Genomic DNA, 19,058 nt, shown 5'->3' on the forward strand with positions numbered 1-19,058 from the left:
ATGGTAAAATTGTGAAATTAAATAATTATAATAATTAAAAAATCCAAGTTAAAAAAATCCAAAAATTCGAAAAATTGCAACTTAAAAATTGAAGAAGCGAAAAACTGAAAAATCAAAAAATCTCAGTTTGCAAAATTCTAAAATCGTAAAATTAAGAAACGAAAAATTTCAAAAGTGAAAAATCGAGAAGTTAAAATATTGAAAAATCGAAAAATAGAAAAATTGCAAATCAAAAAACCAAATCCAAAAATTGAAAAATCGAAAACAAAATTAAAAAAGAAAAATCAAATCATATATTTATCAAAAATTTTAAAACACAAAAAGTTAAAATATCGAAAAATTGAAAAACCGTAAATTAAATATCAAGAAACTAAAACCTGAAATAATAAAAAATCGAATTTTAAAATATCTGAAAATTAAAACGAAAAACGGGATAAAAAATCGGAAAACTGGAAGTACTAAAAATTGAAAACTTTTAATTTGAGAAATTAAAAAATTAAGAAACTATTAATTTTGAAAAAAGTGAAACTAAGGAAATAAAAAATTAAAAAACTTGAAAAATCGAAAAATTGGAAACTAGAAAAATTGTAAATTAAAAAATTGGAGAAGCTAAAACTGAAAATTCGAAAAATTAAAACATAAACCGATTTAATGGGGAAACCGAAAAATAAAAAGGAAATCGAAAAATTGAAAAACCGTAAATTAAATATCGAGAAATAACGAAAAAACCGCATATGTATTAAAACATCTAAAAATTGTTAAAATGAAAAATTGAAGAAGCAACTGAAAATTTGAAAAATTAGAGCATTAATCGACTTATAATGGAGGACCCGAAAAATAAAAGAGAAAATCGAAAAATTGAAAAATCAAAAACCTCTTAGTTCAAAAGTTGCAAAAAACTGAAAACTCGAAAAGTAGAAAATTGGAAATAAAAAAAAACAAATCGAAAAATTGAAAAATGGAAAAAAAATCGAAAAATGAAAATCGCAGTTATTTCAAAAATTTTAAAAAACAAAAAGTTAAAATATATGAAAATTAAAATCTTATAAAATAGAACAATAATAGTAAAAGTGAAAAATCAAAAAAAGCAAAATCAAAAAATCAAAAAATTGAAAAACCGAAAATTAAATATCCAGAAACTAAAGGCTGAAAGTTGTTAAAACGAAAAACTGCAAAATAAATCGAATAACGGGATAAAAAGTAGGAAAACTGGAAAAATGAAAAATTGGAAAGTTACAATTCGAGAAATTGAAAAATTAGAAATCTAATAATTTTGTAAAAAAGCAAAATTGAGGAAATAAAAAATTTTAAATCTTGAAAACTGGAAAAACTTGAAACAAGTAAAAATTGTAAATTGAAAAACTGAATAAGTGAAAAAGTGACAATTCGAAAAATTTAAAAATTACAAAATCTAATAATTTATAAAGAGTTCTAAATCGTAAAATCCAACAGAGGGAATTAAAAAGATCGAAAAATTGCAAATCAAAAATTAAAACATTAAAATTGGAGAAAGGAAAAGTCGCATAACAGTGAATTGAAGAATCGAAAAAAGAGAATTCAGAAAATTGTTAAAATTTAAAAATTAAATATCAGGAACCTAAATGCCGAAATAATGAAAAAACCGAAAATTTCTCAAAATTGTAAAAACAAAAAACCGCAAAATAAATCGAAAAATGGAAGTTCAAAAACTTGGAAAACTGGAAAAATAACAAAGTGAAAAGTTTTAAATTGAGAAATAGAAAAATTAAAAATCTAATAATTTTGAAAAATCGTAAAATTGATGAATTAAAAGATTAAAACATCAAAAAAAATGTAAATTGGAAATCTGGAAAATGGAAAATTAAAAAATTAAAGTATCTAGTACTTATTTAAAAAATCTAAAACGGAAAAATCCAAAAATTGAAAAATGGAAAAAATAAAAAATTAAGTAACCGTAAAATAAAACTACACACCGAATCATGGACAACAAAATCAACACAGTGGAAAATTAAAAATCAAAAAATTAAAAAATTAAAAATGGAGAAATCGAAAACTGACAAAATTGTAAAACTGAAAAAAGGGTAAAATTTAAAAAATCTGATAATTAAAACATCGAAATTACAAGAGTACAATAGTTAAAAACTTGAAAAATTGAAAACTAGAAAAATTGCAGGTTGAAAATTTGAAGAAGCAAAAAACTGAAAATTTGAAAAATTAAAAATCGACGCAAATTCAAAAAGTGAGAAATGAGAAATCGCATAATTGAAAAATCAACAATTTGAAAAAACAAAAAGTTAAAATATTTAAAAATCGAAAACTTGATGAAATCGAACATTTGTAAAAATGAAAAATCAAAAAATTGCAAATTTAAAAATCTGCAAAATTAAAAAATCGTAAATTAAATATCGAGAAACTAAATGCCGAAATATTGAAAAAAACCGAAAATTAAAATATCTAGAAATTGTAAAAACGAAAAATAAATCGAAAAGTGGGTAAAATGAAAAAATTAACAATTGAGAAATTGAAAAATTAAAAATCTAATAATTTCAAAAAAAAGTAAAATTGAGAGATCAATGAATTAAATAATGCAAAAAGTAAACAACTGGAAAATTTAAAGCTGGAAAGTAGATTAAATGCAAATAGAATAATTAAATATCAAGAAAAGAAAAGCCGAGATATTGAAAAACCGAAAATTAAAGTACATATCTACAAATTGTTAAAACAAAAATCGAAAAATCGACAAATTGGCAAATTGAGAAATTAAAAAATTAAAAATCTAAAATTAGAAATCTAAAATTAAAAACCTAAAACGCAAAAAATGAAAACTCGCAAAATCGAAAAACTAGAATCTAGTAAAAATTGTAAATTAAAAAACTGCCTAAGCGAAAAAATGATAAATCGAAAAATTGAAAAAATACAATATCTCATAATTTGGAAAAACCCCTGTCTAATAAAAATTCCCAACCAAATTTTTCAATGGAAAACACAAAAAAAAACCACACAGATAGACAGCAGACGACAGACGGACGTAGAGGCTACTTTTTTCGTACTTTAGGGAACATGAAACGTCGAAAAAACATGAAAGAAGTAGAAAGTGAAAATGTGAAAATCATAGTTTAAAATAAATTTCAGTTTTTATTAAACATGTGTCGAGATGCAACCAATTTTCTTGATATTAGAAATGTTGTAAATAATAATTTGTTCTAAACTAAAATGTGAAAGAGAGTGTATCAAATATTTTACCACCAAATACCTAATTTGGAAGAAAGTAAATGCTAAATTAAAATTTAATCAACGTTACATCAGGTTATAAGCCATATTATCATCACTTCTCAAACATAAAATTAAAAATACTTATTTGAAAAAAAAGAGTCACAGTCCTATGTCAAATAGGACAAGCTGTTAAAAACTGCTTAAAATATCCTTCAGACCAACTCTTAATTAAAATTCCTCACGAAAACATAAGCAGATGAGCTTTCTTCAGAGCTCTTTCTTTTAGGTTAAAATAAAATATCAAACATTTTTGTCACAAATACGACAATAAACAATAACCAAAATTTAAATCCAGTAAAATTATATTAACTGAAAATCGGTGCATTTTTCCCACCGTCTCAAAATTCGCTAATCACGAACAGTTACCTCAATTTACTTTACTTTAAGCTCCTTATTCACACCCGCTTATGTTAAAGTACATAAACAAACAGTAATTAATTATGCATTTTGCACACAACCTCATCCCCAAAGTGCAACAGCCTTCCCCTGCACCTGCACTCGCCGCACCTTTCCTAAAATTAGCACTAATCTAGATGTTTACGTTGCGATGCATCCCAAGTGCATATTACCGCCACAAATCTCGCCCTCCTCACGCATCTTCCACCATCTCCCACCACCTCCGTGCAATTTCAGGATTTTCAGCGCCTTCAGCATCACCATTCATCTGCTGTAATGCACCGATGCAGTTTTATCGGCTGATCCACCACGCAGTGGTACCGGCATTCGTACTCACGTGTTGCAGAGATCCGGTGCAGTACGAACAATGCAGTTGTGGGTTTTGTTCGCGGTGGTTCTTGGCGCGAGTGAGACGCGGCACTTTTACCCTTACTCGCAGTACCCTCAGTACTCGTACCACAGACAGCTGACCACCACCACCACGCAGAACCCGGTCTTGAGAAGGGGTGGCTACGAGGTGGCGCGTGTGGACGATAAGAGCTACCCCCAGAACCAGAAGTACCCGTATTCTAGCCATAGACATGTCAGTAGTACCACGACTGAGCCGGCGTATCTTCACAGTGTCAATGATGTGATGGTCGTGGATGAGAGGACTGGGATTCAGTACAACCCTTACAGTAAACACCATCCGGGGTGAGTTGGTATTCTAGTACTACCTAAAAGCAAAATTAGGGAATTTATTAAATCCAGTTCTATTAATGGAATGGATTTTAATGACTACTGTACGAATCATATCTTACTTAAACCTTACACTTTATACTTAATTTAATAACGATGTCGATTACCAAACGCGCCAGACGATATATTTCACGCTAACTACCCAGTTATCGAAAAAATTAGGACCGGCACCCACCATCCGGGCCGAATTGGCAATCCGGGGTTGATGACGGGACATTGAGGAGATAATTGCGTTTTTTGAGGAAAGGCGCGATGCAGGGAGGTTTCGCCGAAATTCGGTTAGAGGAATTGGATTTTATTTACGTGCCGTGGGGGTGGGGAATTGTGATATTTGTTATTCTGGACGGGGAACATCGGTGGGAATTAAATTCCTTCGTAGAAGAGGACGGGAAGGCCGTGTTTTTGGGAACGTAACGATAATTTAGGGGACAAGGGTATTAATAAATCTGTTTGGATTCACACAATTATTACAAAAATGTCGCAACGTAAGAAGAAAAGTTTCATTAAAACGGCATTATCCATTTTTTTTATGTCTTGCTTCTGCGGTGGAGAAGTAATTTGATTTGTTTTGACTATACAGGGTGTTTCAATATTCTGATACGCATTATTACGCTTTTTGGAAACATTTTTTCAAAAATTGTTTCATAGGTGCATTTTTTTTTAGTTATAGCACCATATACAGGGTGTACCAAGAGTTTACCAGAAAAAATCACAATTAATAATGAAATATATTTTTAGATCTAGTTTTATACTTAATTTTTTTCAAATTTTTCAGTACTCCTCACATATTAATCTTTTTGCAGCACCTTGAAAAATTACCCAAAAAGTTCTGTTCAAATCTTGGTTAAGAACAATCAAAACGGTATATTTTTCAAAACAGCTCCTTGAGATCCAAATCCCACAATTTTATTACCGATTTTTAGGCAACTTTAACGAAAGCTGAATTTTTCACTACTCCCCTTTTGAAGCGTGAATATTTCCAGTTTTTTTTTGACCAACATCGAAAATTACCAAAAGATTCTTTTCTATAAATTTCGGTCTCCAGAAGTTGTTTTCGGCCTCATTTTTTAGAAAATGCTGCTATTTTTCCAGAATCGCCTATAAGAAATATTGGTACTTTTATAGGATTTTGAAAAAATTGGATTTTCATGGCGAATATTTCCCATTTTGGCCGATATGTTTTTCTAATCAGCTCCTCGAGATCTATTTATAGCCAAGATTTTTTATAAATTTTCAGACAACTTTCTTAAAAGCTGCATTTTGAAAATTACTCTTATCAAAATTTCGACCTTTTTTCAACCATTTTCTAAAATTAGTTGTAGCGTTTTTATTATAGATTTCGTTCTCCAAAAGCACTTTCCACTTTATTATGTCGAAAATTCCTGCCATATTTCGGGAATCTCCAATTAGGAAAATAAAAATTTTTGAAAAATTGGGATATTTCCCAAATCTTGATCCGGAACCATATTTTTTTTTAATAAGTTCATTGAGATCCATATCCCAATTTTTTTATGGATTTTTAGGCAACTTTTCCAAAAGGTGATTTTTTTTTATTCCCCACTAAGAAAATTTCCACTTTTTTTGACTACCTTCTAAATTTAAGCTTAAAAAATTTTTCTTATATTTTAATTTCCAGAAATTGTTTTCAGCCTTATTTTTTCGAAAACTTGTGCTACTTTTCCAGAATCACCAATAACAAATACTGATTTTTTTTATAAAAAAAAAAATGGAACTTCATAAACAATATTACCCAAATCTTGGCCGGGAAGCATCAGAACGGATTTTTTTTTTTTGGCAAATGTGCGACCAAAATGGTCTGATTGTCGAATTAGCTTCTCAAGATCTAAATTAACAATGTTTTTCTAGTTGTTTAAACTTTATCAAAGACTAAATTTTTAAAATTTCAACCTTATGTTGAACTTCTTCAAAAATTACCTAAAGAATTTTTCTTATAGACTTTAATTTCCAGAAATTATTATTTTCGGCTTCATTTCTTCGAAAATTTTTACTATTAATCCAGAATCGCTAATAAGGAAGATCCGAATTTTTGAAAAATTGTAATTTCATATCGAATATTGCCCAAATCTTGATCCGGAACCATAAAATGGTATGTTTTTCGGATAAGTTCATTATGATCTATATCCCAGATTTTTTAATAGATTTTTAGACAACTTTTCCAAAATCGCCAATAACAAACATTGGAATTTTCAGAATTTAAAAAAAAAATTGGAACTTCATAGCGAATATTCGGCAAATCTTCGTCGGGAAGCATCAGAACGGGATTTTTTTTAGTTATTCAGTTCTTCAATATTTATATCCTATGAATGTTTTATGAATTTTTGGCCACTTTTCAAAAAGTTGAATTTCCCAATACTCCCGCATTATGAAAATTTTGGCCATTTTTGACTATACATATTTGTTCGAAAATTAGCTAAAGAGTTATCTTCGATCTCTAAAATTTAGTTTCGGCTTTATTTGTTCAAAAATCGCTATAATTTTTCCAGAATAAATAAAATGAAATATTGAAATTTTCAGAATTTTTAAAATTTTTAAATTTTATTGTGAATAGGCAAATGGACGATAAAGATGGTATATTTTTCGAATTAACCCCTCGAAATCTAAATTAACGATTGTTTTACGCATCAATTTTTAGACAACTTTGTCAAATGTGAATTTTTAAAATTTCGACCCATTTTCGATTTTTTTCGAAAATTACCTGAAAAATTTTTCTTATAGATTTTGATTTCCAAAAATTATTTTCGGCTTTAATTCCTTAAAAATTCCTATTATTTTTGCAGAATCGTTAACAAGGAACATCGGAATTTTTGAAAAATTTTAATTTCATTGCGAATATTTCCCAAATCCTGATCTGGAACCATAAAATGGTATGTTTCTCGAATAAGTTTATTAAGATCTATATTCCCGATTTTTTTTATTGATTTTTAGACAAGTTTTCCAAAAGGTGAGTTTTTCAGTTTCCCCTATGAAAATTTCTACATTTTTTTTTATTATCTTCTAAGTTTTCCTTATAAATTTTAATTTCCGGAAGTTATTTTAGGCTTCATTTTTTCGAAAATTCCTGACACTTTTCCAAAATCGGCAATAACAAATACCGGAATTCTCAAAATTAAAAAAAAAAACTTTGAACTTCATAGCGAATATTCCGCAAATCTTGGTCAGGAACCATCAGAACGGGATTTTTTTTTAATCAATAAGTTGTTCGAAATTTATGTATCCTATGAATTTTTATGAATTTTGGCCACTTTTTAAAACCTGAATTTCCCAATACTTCTGCATTATGAAAATTTTTGCCATTTTTGACCATATTCGAAAATTAGGAAAAGATTTTGTTATAGTTTTCGAACTCTAGAATTTATTTTCGGCCTTATTTGTTCGAAAATTGCTATCAATTTAGAATGAATAAAATTTAATAATTAGATTTTTAGGATTCTTAAAAATCTTAAATTTTATAGCCAATGATATGTTTTTCAAATTTTATAGATTTTTAGACAACTTTATCAAAAGCTGATTTTTTAAAATTTGAAACTTTTTTCGAATTTCCTTCGAAAATTTCTATTATTTTTCCAGAATCGCCAATAAGGGAGATTGGAATTTTTGAAAAATTTATTTTCGATATGTTTTTCGAATTAGCTCCTCAAGATATATATCTCATAATTTTTTTGAAAATTTGTATGCAACTCTGTCAAAAGCTGCATTTTTAAAATTTCGACTTTTTTCGACCATATTATAGGCAGGCAATTTTTAGGAATTTTAAAAAAATCTTTTTGGCTAATATTTTCCAAATGTTTGTTGGGAATTATCAAAACGGAATGTTTTTGGAATCAGCTCACTGAGATCTATATCCTCTTTTTTTACTGATAGGCAACTTTTCCAAAAGCCCAATTTTTCACAACTCCCTTGTAATGAAAATTTGGACCTCTTTCAGCCATTTTCGGAATTACCTACATTTCTTTGAAAATTCCTATTACTTTTTCAAAATCGCTAATAAGATATACCTCAATTTTTAGGATTTTTCAAAAACTGAAACTTCATAGCGAATATTGGAAAATTTTGATCGGGAACTATCAAAACGGTAGGTTTTTTTGGTTATTTTAGACAACTTTTCCAAAAACTGAACTTTTCATTACTAAGAAAATTTCAACCCTTTTTCGACTATCTTTTTAACCTCCTTTGATTCTTAGATAGTTTTGTTATAGATTTCGATCTCCTGAGGTTATTCTGAGTTTTATTTCTTCGAAAATTGCGACCAGTTTTTCATAATCAATAATATCAAACATTGCAAATCTTGATCCGAGACCACCAAAACAGTATGTTTTTAGAATCAGCTCATCAAGTATTACACCCTAGAATTTTTTTACGAATTTTTAATGAACTTTTCCAAAAAACTGATTTTGCTATGAAAATTTCGACATTTTGTTCGACCGCCTTCGAAAATTCCCTAATTTTTTTTTTATTGATTTTGATTAGTAAAAGTTGTTGTCAGCGTTATTTTTTCTAAAATTGACAAACTTTTTCGAAAAACGATAAAATAAAATACCACAATTTTTAAAATTTTTAAAAAATCACCTAAAGAGTTCTCATAGATTTCGATCTCCAGGAGTTATTTTCGTCTTTATTTCGTCGAAGTTTCCTACTAATTTTCCGAATTCCCCAGTAAAAACATGGAAATTTTTAACGATGAAAAGCACATTGTTTTCTTATTTCTGGAGAGTATTATTGTGGTGGATCACAAATTAAAAAGTACAAAAGTGAGCATTTTCCTTACAGACTTTGATTTCCAAAAATTATTTTCTTCTTCATTTCTTGGAAAATTCCTACTAATATTTTTCCAGAATCGCCAAAAGAAATTTCGCAATTCTCAGGATTTTTTTTATTTGATTTTATCTCGAATATTTATCAAAACAGAAGATTTTTGGAATCAACTCCCTGTTTTTTTTTTGTTTTGAGGAAACTTTTCCAAAAGCTCAGTTTTTCAAACCTCGCTCCTTATGAAAATTTGGATCTCTTTCGACCATTTTCGAAAATTACCCAAAGACTTTTATTATCGATCTCCAGAGGTTATTTTCCGCTTCATTTCTTTGAAAATTTCTACATCTTTTTCAGAATGGCCGATAAGATTTTTGACTACTTTCGATTTTTAGCTAAAGAATTTTTTAAACATTTCGATCGAATATTCCCCAAATTTCGATCCGAGACCATCAAAACATAATGTTTTTAGAATCAGCTCGTCGAGATATACAGCGTAGAATTTTTTATGGACTTTTAGACAAATTCTCCAAAAGACTGATTTTTTTGATGAAAATTTCACCTTCCAAAAATTCCGTAAAAAGTTTTCTTATTGATTTCGGCTACTATAAGTTGATAAAATAAAATTTCACAATTTTTATGATCTTTAAAAATTACCTAAAGAGTTCTCATAGATTTCGATCTCCAGAAGTTATTTTCGGCTTCATTTCGTCGACGTTTCCAGATTCGCCAATAAAACCATGGCAATTTTTAACAGTGAACAGCACATCGTTTTCTTTTGTGTGGGGAGTATTGTGGTGGATCAGAAAACACAACGAAACTAACAAACCTCTCGCTGAAAATGACCCTCAGTGATATTTCTACAATTATGCAACCAGCGTAAACTCCAGCTCCGGATTAACAAAGAAGCTTTAGCCCCACAATCCGCGTGGGCGCCCACCGAATATTTCACACATAAATGGATATAAACGAATTACGCGGGATCTCACCCATAAATATTTGCCGCAGCGATTGCTTAATAATGTTGTAGTACTGAAACTGAATTACCCTTTTTGAATAAATAAAACTCGGCCGAAGTCGCACACCACCTCTGCGAAAGCACGAGTGTTCCAAAGTGACATAACGATCCTCTAAATTTTACAGTCTTCACATGCTCCTATTCTGCAATTCAATTACACGGCGATTCCCAGTGGCGTCCACCGACCAGAAAATTCCGCCCCGCGCCGCCCCTGTGTCGTGCTTAATGGCACCCAGCGTCACGATCCTAGCCATCACTGTCACTTTTACACGGCCTCCTGCGCCACCCCGGCACGACAATCGTGCATAATTGCATTATTCAATATGTCCATAAAGAGAACATACGGTGTTTGCTTGCCCGGAATCCAGAACCGGAGTAGACACCATTGTTTTCGGAACCAATAATGACCGACTAATTTCTGTTGTTATGCGAAACGCCCGTTTACCTCATTTTATTTCCATAAAACTTAAAATGACAAATACCCATAATTTTCCCAAATCTGAAGCGTAGATTAATATAGATGATGACATACAGGCTGATTTTCCAAAACCACCCTTATTGACATTGTAATCCTCAACCGCCAAAGTTAAGCGCCAAAGTTAAATAGTCGATGCCAATAAAAAAACTTGATTCACTACAACTCATCGCCTGAGAACTTGTTTGACTTACAGACCAGAGCGCACTCAGGCAAATGTCGACCTTAAGCGTTCAGAAGCGATTTGGTTGGTTTAGACTATAATTTCTGCAGGAAATAGTTGTTTGGTCGGTTTTTATAACGACTAAGTGAATATTTTTGGTGCATATTTAGATGATTTTACATATTTTGTTTAACTAAGAATTAATTCTTTTATAATATTTTATCAATAGATTTTTTTCGGGAAAACTTTTTGGAAACACTGTTCTATTTTGTACGATTTTTTTTTATGTTTTTAGTGACAATTGGTTGTTTTAGATACACTGTATGATATTAACAGTGAGAAAAAAAATAAACAATTAAAATAATCGAAAATTTGAAAAATCGAGAAACATTGAAAAATCGAAATATCGAAGAACTGAAAATCGAAAAAATGTAAAATTTAAAAATCGAATAACGAAAAATCGAAACTCCCAAATTTAAAAAATCGGATAACTGAAAAATCGAAACATCGAAAAACAGGAAAATCGAAAAACTGAAAAATCGAAAAATCAAAATATCAAGAAATCGTGGAGTCGAAAAGCCGAACAATTGAGAAACCGAAATAAGTCAAAATCGAAAATCCAAAAGTTAAAAAATGAACAATTTATAAATTGAGAAATTGACAATCAAAATATCGAAAAATCCAAATCTCGATAAATCGAGAAATCAAAAACTTAAAAATTCGAAAAATTAAAAAATTGAGAGATCGAAAGATCCAAAGAACGAGAAATCGAAAAGTGATGAAGTCGAAAAATCGAAAAATAGAGAAATCGACAAACAAAAAAATGGAAAACTGGAAAAACTGAGAAACCGAAATAGGCCAAAATAAAAAATTGAAAAATGATAAATCGAAAACCTGAACAATCAAATCTCGATAGATTGGGAATGAAATATATACAAATCGAAAAATTGAAAAACAGAACATCTAAAACCAGGAAGTCGAAAAATAGAAAGATTAAGAAATATTGAAAAATTAAAATATCAGAAGATTTAACAATCTAAAATTTAAAAATCCAAAAATTGAAAAATTGAAAAAGTAAAAAGGTAGACACATCATAATACCCAGAAGTCAAAAATAGAAAAGCCCAAGGATTGAAATATGTACTGAAAAATCCTAAAACTGAAAAATTAAAAAATCAAAAAAGTGAAATCGAAAAACTGAAAAATCAAAAACCTGAAAAACAGGTCAAGAAATGGGAAAATCAAAACATCGATTAATTGAAAAATCGAAAAATTGGGAGTTTATAAAAGTCAAATTTGAAAAATTAAAAAATCCAAAATTTGACAAAATAACAATGAAAAACAGAAAATCTAAAACCGGAAAGTCGAAAAATCAAAAGTTTAAGAAATCGAAACATTTGAAAAATTCGAAAACTTGAAAAATTGAAATATCGAAGAACTGAAATGAAAAATCAAGAAATCGAAAAATGTAACATTTTAAAAATTAAAAAATTTTAAATTTAAGATTCGAAAAATTGAAAAATCGAAAAAGTAAAAAAATCGACACATCGAAAATCCAGTAGTCAAAAATTGAAAAGTCGAAGAATCAAGATATTGAAAAATACCAAAACTGAAATATTGAAAAAATTAAAAATAAAAGAAAAACTAAAAGTGAGAAACTAAATCGGGAAATCAAAACATTGAAAAATCGAAAAATTTAAAACGATAATTGAAAACAGAAAATCTAAAACCGGGAAGTCGAAAAATCGAAAAATTAAACAATCGAAAAATTGAACAATAGAAAAAGTAAAAAAATCGACGCATCGAAAACTCCAGAAGCCAAAAATCGAAAAGTCGAAGAATCAAAATATCGAAAAATCCCAAAACAGTAATATCGAAAAACTGAAAAATGAAAGAAACTCTGAAAAATGGAAAACCTGAAAAATCCGAAAACTGAAATATCCAAAACCTGAGAACCTAAAAAGTCGAGAAATTGAGCAATAGAAAAATCCAAAAAGTGAAGTCACAAAATCGAAACATTAAAAAAACTGAAAAATGAAAATTCAAAAACCTGAAAAATGGAAAAATTAAAGAATTGAAGAACAGGAATATCGAAAACCTTGAATGTCAACAAATTGGAAAATCAAAACATCGATTTATTGAAAAATCGAAAATTTGAAAAAACGACAATTGAAAAACAGAAAATCAAAAACCGGGAAGTCGAAAAATCTACAATTTTAAATATTGAAAAATTAAAATTCCAAAAAATTGAGAAATCTAAAATTTAAAAATCGAAAAAATAAAAAGTCGACACATCGAAAAATCCAGAAGTCAAACATGGAAAAGTCCAAGAACAGAAGTATTGAAAAGTCACAAAACTGAAATATCGATAAACTGAAAAAAAAGTGAAGTCGAAATATCGAAACCTTAAAAAAATCGAAAAATTGAAAAATCAAAAATTTGAAAAAACGGCAATTGAAAAACAGAAAATCTAAAACCGGGATGTCAAAAAATCGATAGATTAAGATATCAAAACATTTGAAAAGTTCGAAAACTTGAAAAACTAAAATATCGAAGAACTGAAATGAAAAATCGAGAAATCGAAAAATCTAAAATTTAAAAATCGAAAAATTGAAAAACCGAAAAAGTGAAAAAATCGACACATCGAAAAGTCCAGGAGTCAAAAATCGAAAAGTCGAAGAATCGAAATATTGAAAAATCCCAAAACTGAGATATCGAAAAACTGAAAAATGAAAGAAAAACTGACGAAACGAAAAACTGAAAATTCCCGAAACTGAAATATCCAAAAACTGAGAACCTAAAAAGTCAAAAAATTGAGCAATCGAAAAATCCAAAAAGTGAAGTCGAAAAATCGGAACCTAAAAAAAACAAAAAAATGAAAAATCAAAAACCTGAAAAATCGAAAAATTAAAGAATTGAAGAACAGGAATATCGAAAACCTTAAAAGTCTTGAAATGGGAAAATCAAAACATCGATTAATTGAAAAATCGAAAAATTAACAATTTATAAATGTCAAATTTGAAAATTTGAAAAAACGACAATTGAAAAACAGGAAATCTAAAACCGGGTAGTTGAAAAATCTAAAATTTTAAATATTGAAAAATTAAAATTCCAAAAAATTGAGAAATCTAAAATTTAAAAATCGAAAAAATAAAAAGTCGACACATCGAAAAATCCAGAAGTCAAAAATGGAAAAGTCCAAGAACAGAAATATTGAAAAGTCTCAAAACTGAAATATCGAAAAACTCAAAAATGAAAAAAAAACTGACGAATCGAAAAACTGAAAAGAAAAAGTGAACTCGAAATATCGAAACCTTAAAAAAATCGAAAAATTGAGAAATCAAAAATTTGATAAAAAACGACAATTGAAAAACAGAAAATCTAGAACCGGGAAGTCGAAAAATCGATAGATTAAGAAATCAAAACATTTGAAAAGTTCGGAAACTTGAAAAACTAAAATATCGAAGAACTGAAATGAAAAATCGAGAAGTTGAAAAATTTTAAATTTAAAAATCGAAAAATTGAAAAATTGAAAAAATTAAAAAATCGACACATCGAAAAATCCAGGAGTCAAAAATCGAAAAGTCGAAGAATCGAGATATTGAAAAATCCCAAAACTGAAAAATGAAAGAAAAACTAAAAATGGGAAACTAAATCGGGAAATCAAAACATTGAAAAATCGAAAAATTTTAAACGACAATTGAAAACAGAAAATCTAAAACCGGGAAGTCGAAACATCGAAAGATTAAGCAATCGAAAAATTGAAAAATCGAAAATTTAGAAAAACGACAATTGAAAAACAGAAAGTTTAAAACCGAGAAGTCGAAAAATCTAAAATTTTAAATATTGAAAAATTAAAATTCCAAAAAATTGAGAAATCTAAAATTTAAAAATCGAAAAAATAAAAAGTCGACACATCGAAAAATCCAGAAGTCAAAAGTGAAAAAGTCCAAGAACAGAAATATCGAAAAGTCTCAAAACTGAAATATCGAAAAACTCAAAAATGAAAGAAAAACTGACAAATCGAAAAACTGAAAAAAAGTGAAGTCGAAATATCGAAACCTTAGAAAAATCGAAAAATTGAAAAATCAAAGATTTAAAAAAACGACAATTGAAAAACAGAACATCTAGAACCGGGAAGTCGAAAAATTGATAGATTAAGAAATCAAAACATTTGAAAAGTTCGAAAACTTAAAAAACTAAAATATCGAAGAACTGAAATGAAAAATCGAGAAATCGAAAAATCTAAAATTTAAAAATCGAAAAATTGAAAATTCGAAAAAGTAAAAAAATCGACACATCGAAAAATCCAGGAGTCAAAAATCGAAAAGTCGAAAAATCGAGATATTGAAAAATCCCAAAACTGAAATATCGAAAAACTGAAAAATGAAAGAAAAACTAAAAATGGGAAACTAAATCGGGAAACCAAAACATTGAAAAATCGAAAAATTTTAAACGACAATTGAAAACAGAAAATCTAAAACCGGAAAGTCGAAAAATCGAAAGATTGAGCAATCGAAAAATTGAAAAATCGAAAATTTAAAAAAACTACAATTGAAAAACAGAAAATCTAGAACCGGGAAGTCGAAAAATCGATAGATTAAGAAATCAAAGCATTTGAAAAGTTGGAAAACTTGAAAAACTAAAATATCGAAGAACTGAAATGAAAAATCAAGAAATCGAAAAATTTAAAATTTAAAAATCGAAAAATTGAAAAATCGAAAAAATAAAAAAAAAATCGACACATCGAAAAATCCAGGAGTCAAAAATCGAAAAGTCGAAGAATCGAAATATTGAAAAATCCCAAAACTGAAATATCGAAAAACTGAAAAATGAAAAAAAAAACTAAAAATGGGAAACTAATTCGGGAAATCAAAACATTGAAAAATCGAAAAATTTAAAACGACAATTGAAAACAGAAAATCTAAAACCGGAAAGTCGAAAAATCGAAAGATTGAGCAATCGAAAAATTGAAAAATCGAAACTTTAAAAAAACTACAATTGAAAAACAGAAAATCTAGAACCGGGAAGTCGAAAAATCGATAGATTAAGAAATCAAAGCATTTGAAAAGTTGGAAAACTTGAAAAACTAAAATATCGATGAACTGAAATGAAAAATCAAGAAATCGAAAAATTTAAAATTTAAAAATCGAAAAATTGAAAAATCGAAAAAATAAAAAAAAATCAACACATCGAAAAATCCAGGAGTCAAAAATCGAAAAGTCGAAGAATCGAAATATTGAAAAATCCCAAAACTGGAATATCGAAAACCTGAAAAATCCGAAAACTGAAATATCCAAAAACTGAGAACCTAAAGTAGAGAAATTGAGCAATAGAAAAATCCAAAAAGTGAAGTCGAAAAATTGAAACCTTAAAAAAATTAAAAAATAAAAAATCAAAAACCTGAAAAATCGAAAAATTAAAGAATTGAAGAACAGGAATATTGAAAACCCCGAAAGTCAAGAAATGGGAAAATCAAAACATCGATTAATTGAAAAATCGAAAAATTGACAGTTTATAATTGTCAAATTTGAAAAATTGACAAAATCGAAAATTTAAAAAAACGACAATTGAAAAACAGAAAATTTAAAACCAGGAAGTCGAAAAATCGATTGATTAAGAAATCAAAACAATAGGAAAATTCGAAAACTTGAAAAACTGAAATATCGAAGAACTGAAATGAAAAATCAAGAAATCGAAAAATCTAAAATTTTAAATATTGAAAAATTAAAATATCGAAAAAACTAAAAAATTTAAAAATTAAACATCGAAAAATTGAAAAAACGACAACTGAAAAACAGAAAATCTAAAACCGGGAAGTCGAAAAATCGAAAGGTTAAGAAATCGAAACATTTGAAAAATTGAAATATGGAAGAGCTGAAAAGAAAAATTGAGAAATGGAAAAATTTAAAATTTTAAATATTGAAAAATTACAATACCAAAAAATTGAGAAATCTAAAATTTAAAAATCGAAAAAGTAAAAAGTCGACACATCGAAAAATCCAGAAGCCAAAAACGGAAAAGTCGAAAAACAGAAATATTGAAACATTCCAAAACTGAAATATCGAAAAACTGAAAAATGAAAGAAAAACTGACGAAACGAAAAACTGAAAATTCCCGAAACTGAAATATCCAAAAACTGAGAACCTAAAAAGTCGAAAAATTGAGCAATCGAAAAATTCAAAAAGTGAAGTCGAAAAATCGGAACCTTAAAAAACTAAAAATTGAAAAATCAAAAACCTGAAAAATCGAAAAATTAAAGAATTGAAGAGCAGGAAAATCGAAAACCTAAAAAGTCATGAAATGGGAAAATCAAAACATCGATTAATTGAAAAATCGACACATACAGAGTTTATAAAAGTCAAAAATTGAAAAATCGAAATACATATTTAAAAATCGTAAAATTGAAGAGAAAAACTGAAAACCGAGAAATTGAAAAATTGAGAAACTGTAAAATCCAAAAATTGAAAAATAAATAGGAATAAACTGAAAAGCAAAACAAAAACAAATTCAAATTTCGAAAAACTCAGAATTCGAAAGTTGAAACAGCAAAAATTATGGTCGAAACCGGTTAGGATGTGTATCAGATCACGGATCATGGCTTATAAATAAAATCGTTTCCGAACGCTTAGAGTCGACATTGGCCTGAGTGCGCTCTGGTCTGTAGATCCAACAAGTTCTCAGACGACGAACTGTAAAACGCGTCGTTAAAAATATTATGACATTTTTTCTAGTTAATTTTGTTCCTAGTTAGAAACAACACTGTTGCCAACATAAGTCGAGGAGTCCTCAACCGTCATTTAATTTAAACTATGACGCTTCCCTATGTTCTCTGTCTGAAGTGAGTAATTTACCCGAAATTTCAATTTCTTATCTGTTGCGTTGCTTTTGGCGTATCTCGATTCGAAGTCACGTTCCTCTTTTAAATTTTATCGCTTGAAATGTTTACAAACTTTACTTGTTATCTGCCCTTAACTTTTGTAGCCTGTAATTACCTACCACACTCACGAAGATAAGAAAACGGGAAAACGAAAACACATTAAAAACCGAAAGTTGATTTCCAGGCTTTACGCCTGTAGTAACCCGTACTTTAATTTAAATTTGAATAAAGTAAACCCCTTAGCGGCATTTCAGCGCCACGTGGACAACACACAAAAAACCTTTCGAAAAGTGACGCATCATGAGAAATATCGCCATCAATTCCTCCAAATTTAATAATGTTTACATTCCGCTCTCGCCAAATCGTCCGTGGGATTTTCGCTCAGCCAAAAATTGATTAATTGGCCGTCAAACGTGGAAGCACGAACTGACTCAATTTTGTTTTGATTTATTATATGCAACAGACTGATGCGCCAATCATTGTGATTAATTTCCATTGTTGCCTTTTTTTCTTTCGTTCCATTAGCTCCCAAACAAATAAGTTCCAGCGACGTCTTCATCCACCATCTGATCCCAACAAGAAGATAAAAAACTTTTTACGACCATAACTTCGGTATTTATGAAGCCATTGTAATGAAACTGGCCGATTACCTTTAAGACGACGTAAAAATGTGCAGGTGGCGCCCTCGAACAGGTATTTTTTCAAATAAGCGCTGGAGAAATGTGACCATGGATCGTAACGACATTTTAGTGTCGGAATAAAAGCTTCTTAAGTTTGATGAAACTGGGCTTAGCGCATAAATGCAAGCGATAAAAAATTTATGGCCGGTGTAAAAGACAAAGATGGAGTGATGGGGATTCCGGTGTACGGGGGGATTCGAAAAAAAAACGAAATTCCGTAGACGCATATTTGGCTCAAGAATCCTGAATTTTGCAAAAATTTTTGATTTTTCTTCCCAGAAAGTATTGTAATCGAGCCCATGTAGCGACTTGCTACTTTCATGTTTTCTCTCTATTTCTGTCTCTGTCTTTCTTCTGCCACGCTAACCAAATTTTAAAATAGTAAATGTTATTTAAATTTTTAAATATTATAAAATAATTTCTCTTCTTGTGGTTTATGAATCCGCGTTGAGATTTTACACTAGGCATCCAGATTTTTGGAAAAAATTTAAAATTGTACAACACTTTACAATTGTTTAACTTTGAAATTGCAAAATCGAATTATCTGAAATCTCTCAATCGTTATAAGGTTGAGCAAAATTTATCCATTAACGACCCACAGGAACTGATTACGTCATATTACAACTTCGTCCAATAAATGTTATTCGATTGTTAAAAAAGGACATACTGCTGAACTTGTAGTTTATGCGT

At 29.0% G+C, this 19,058-nt stretch overlaps 1 protein-coding gene across 1 annotated transcript in view; it reads left to right on the forward strand.

Moving 5' to 3' along the window:
- Positions 1 to 3,929: 3,929 nt before the first annotated feature.
- LOC135139502 (fibrillin-2) overlaps positions 3,930 to 19,058 on the forward strand; it is a 175,968-nt gene continuing 160,839 nt past the window's right edge. Inside the window, exon 1 of the mRNA XM_064069758.1 lies at positions 3,930 to 4,341. Coding sequence (XP_063925828.1) covers positions 4,016 to 4,341 — 326 coding nt within the window. The 5' untranslated portion in view covers positions 3,930 to 4,015. The remainder of the gene's footprint in view (positions 4,342 to 19,058) is intronic.

The sequence above is a fragment of the Zophobas morio genome, unplaced genomic scaffold (assembly GCF_036711695.1).
Source record: "Zophobas morio isolate AGI-343-1 ecotype UQ-CSIRO unplaced genomic scaffold, CSIRO_AGI_Zmor_V1 ptg000031l, whole genome shotgun sequence".
NCBI classification, from domain to species: Eukaryota; Metazoa; Arthropoda; class Insecta; order Coleoptera; family Tenebrionidae; genus Zophobas; species Zophobas morio.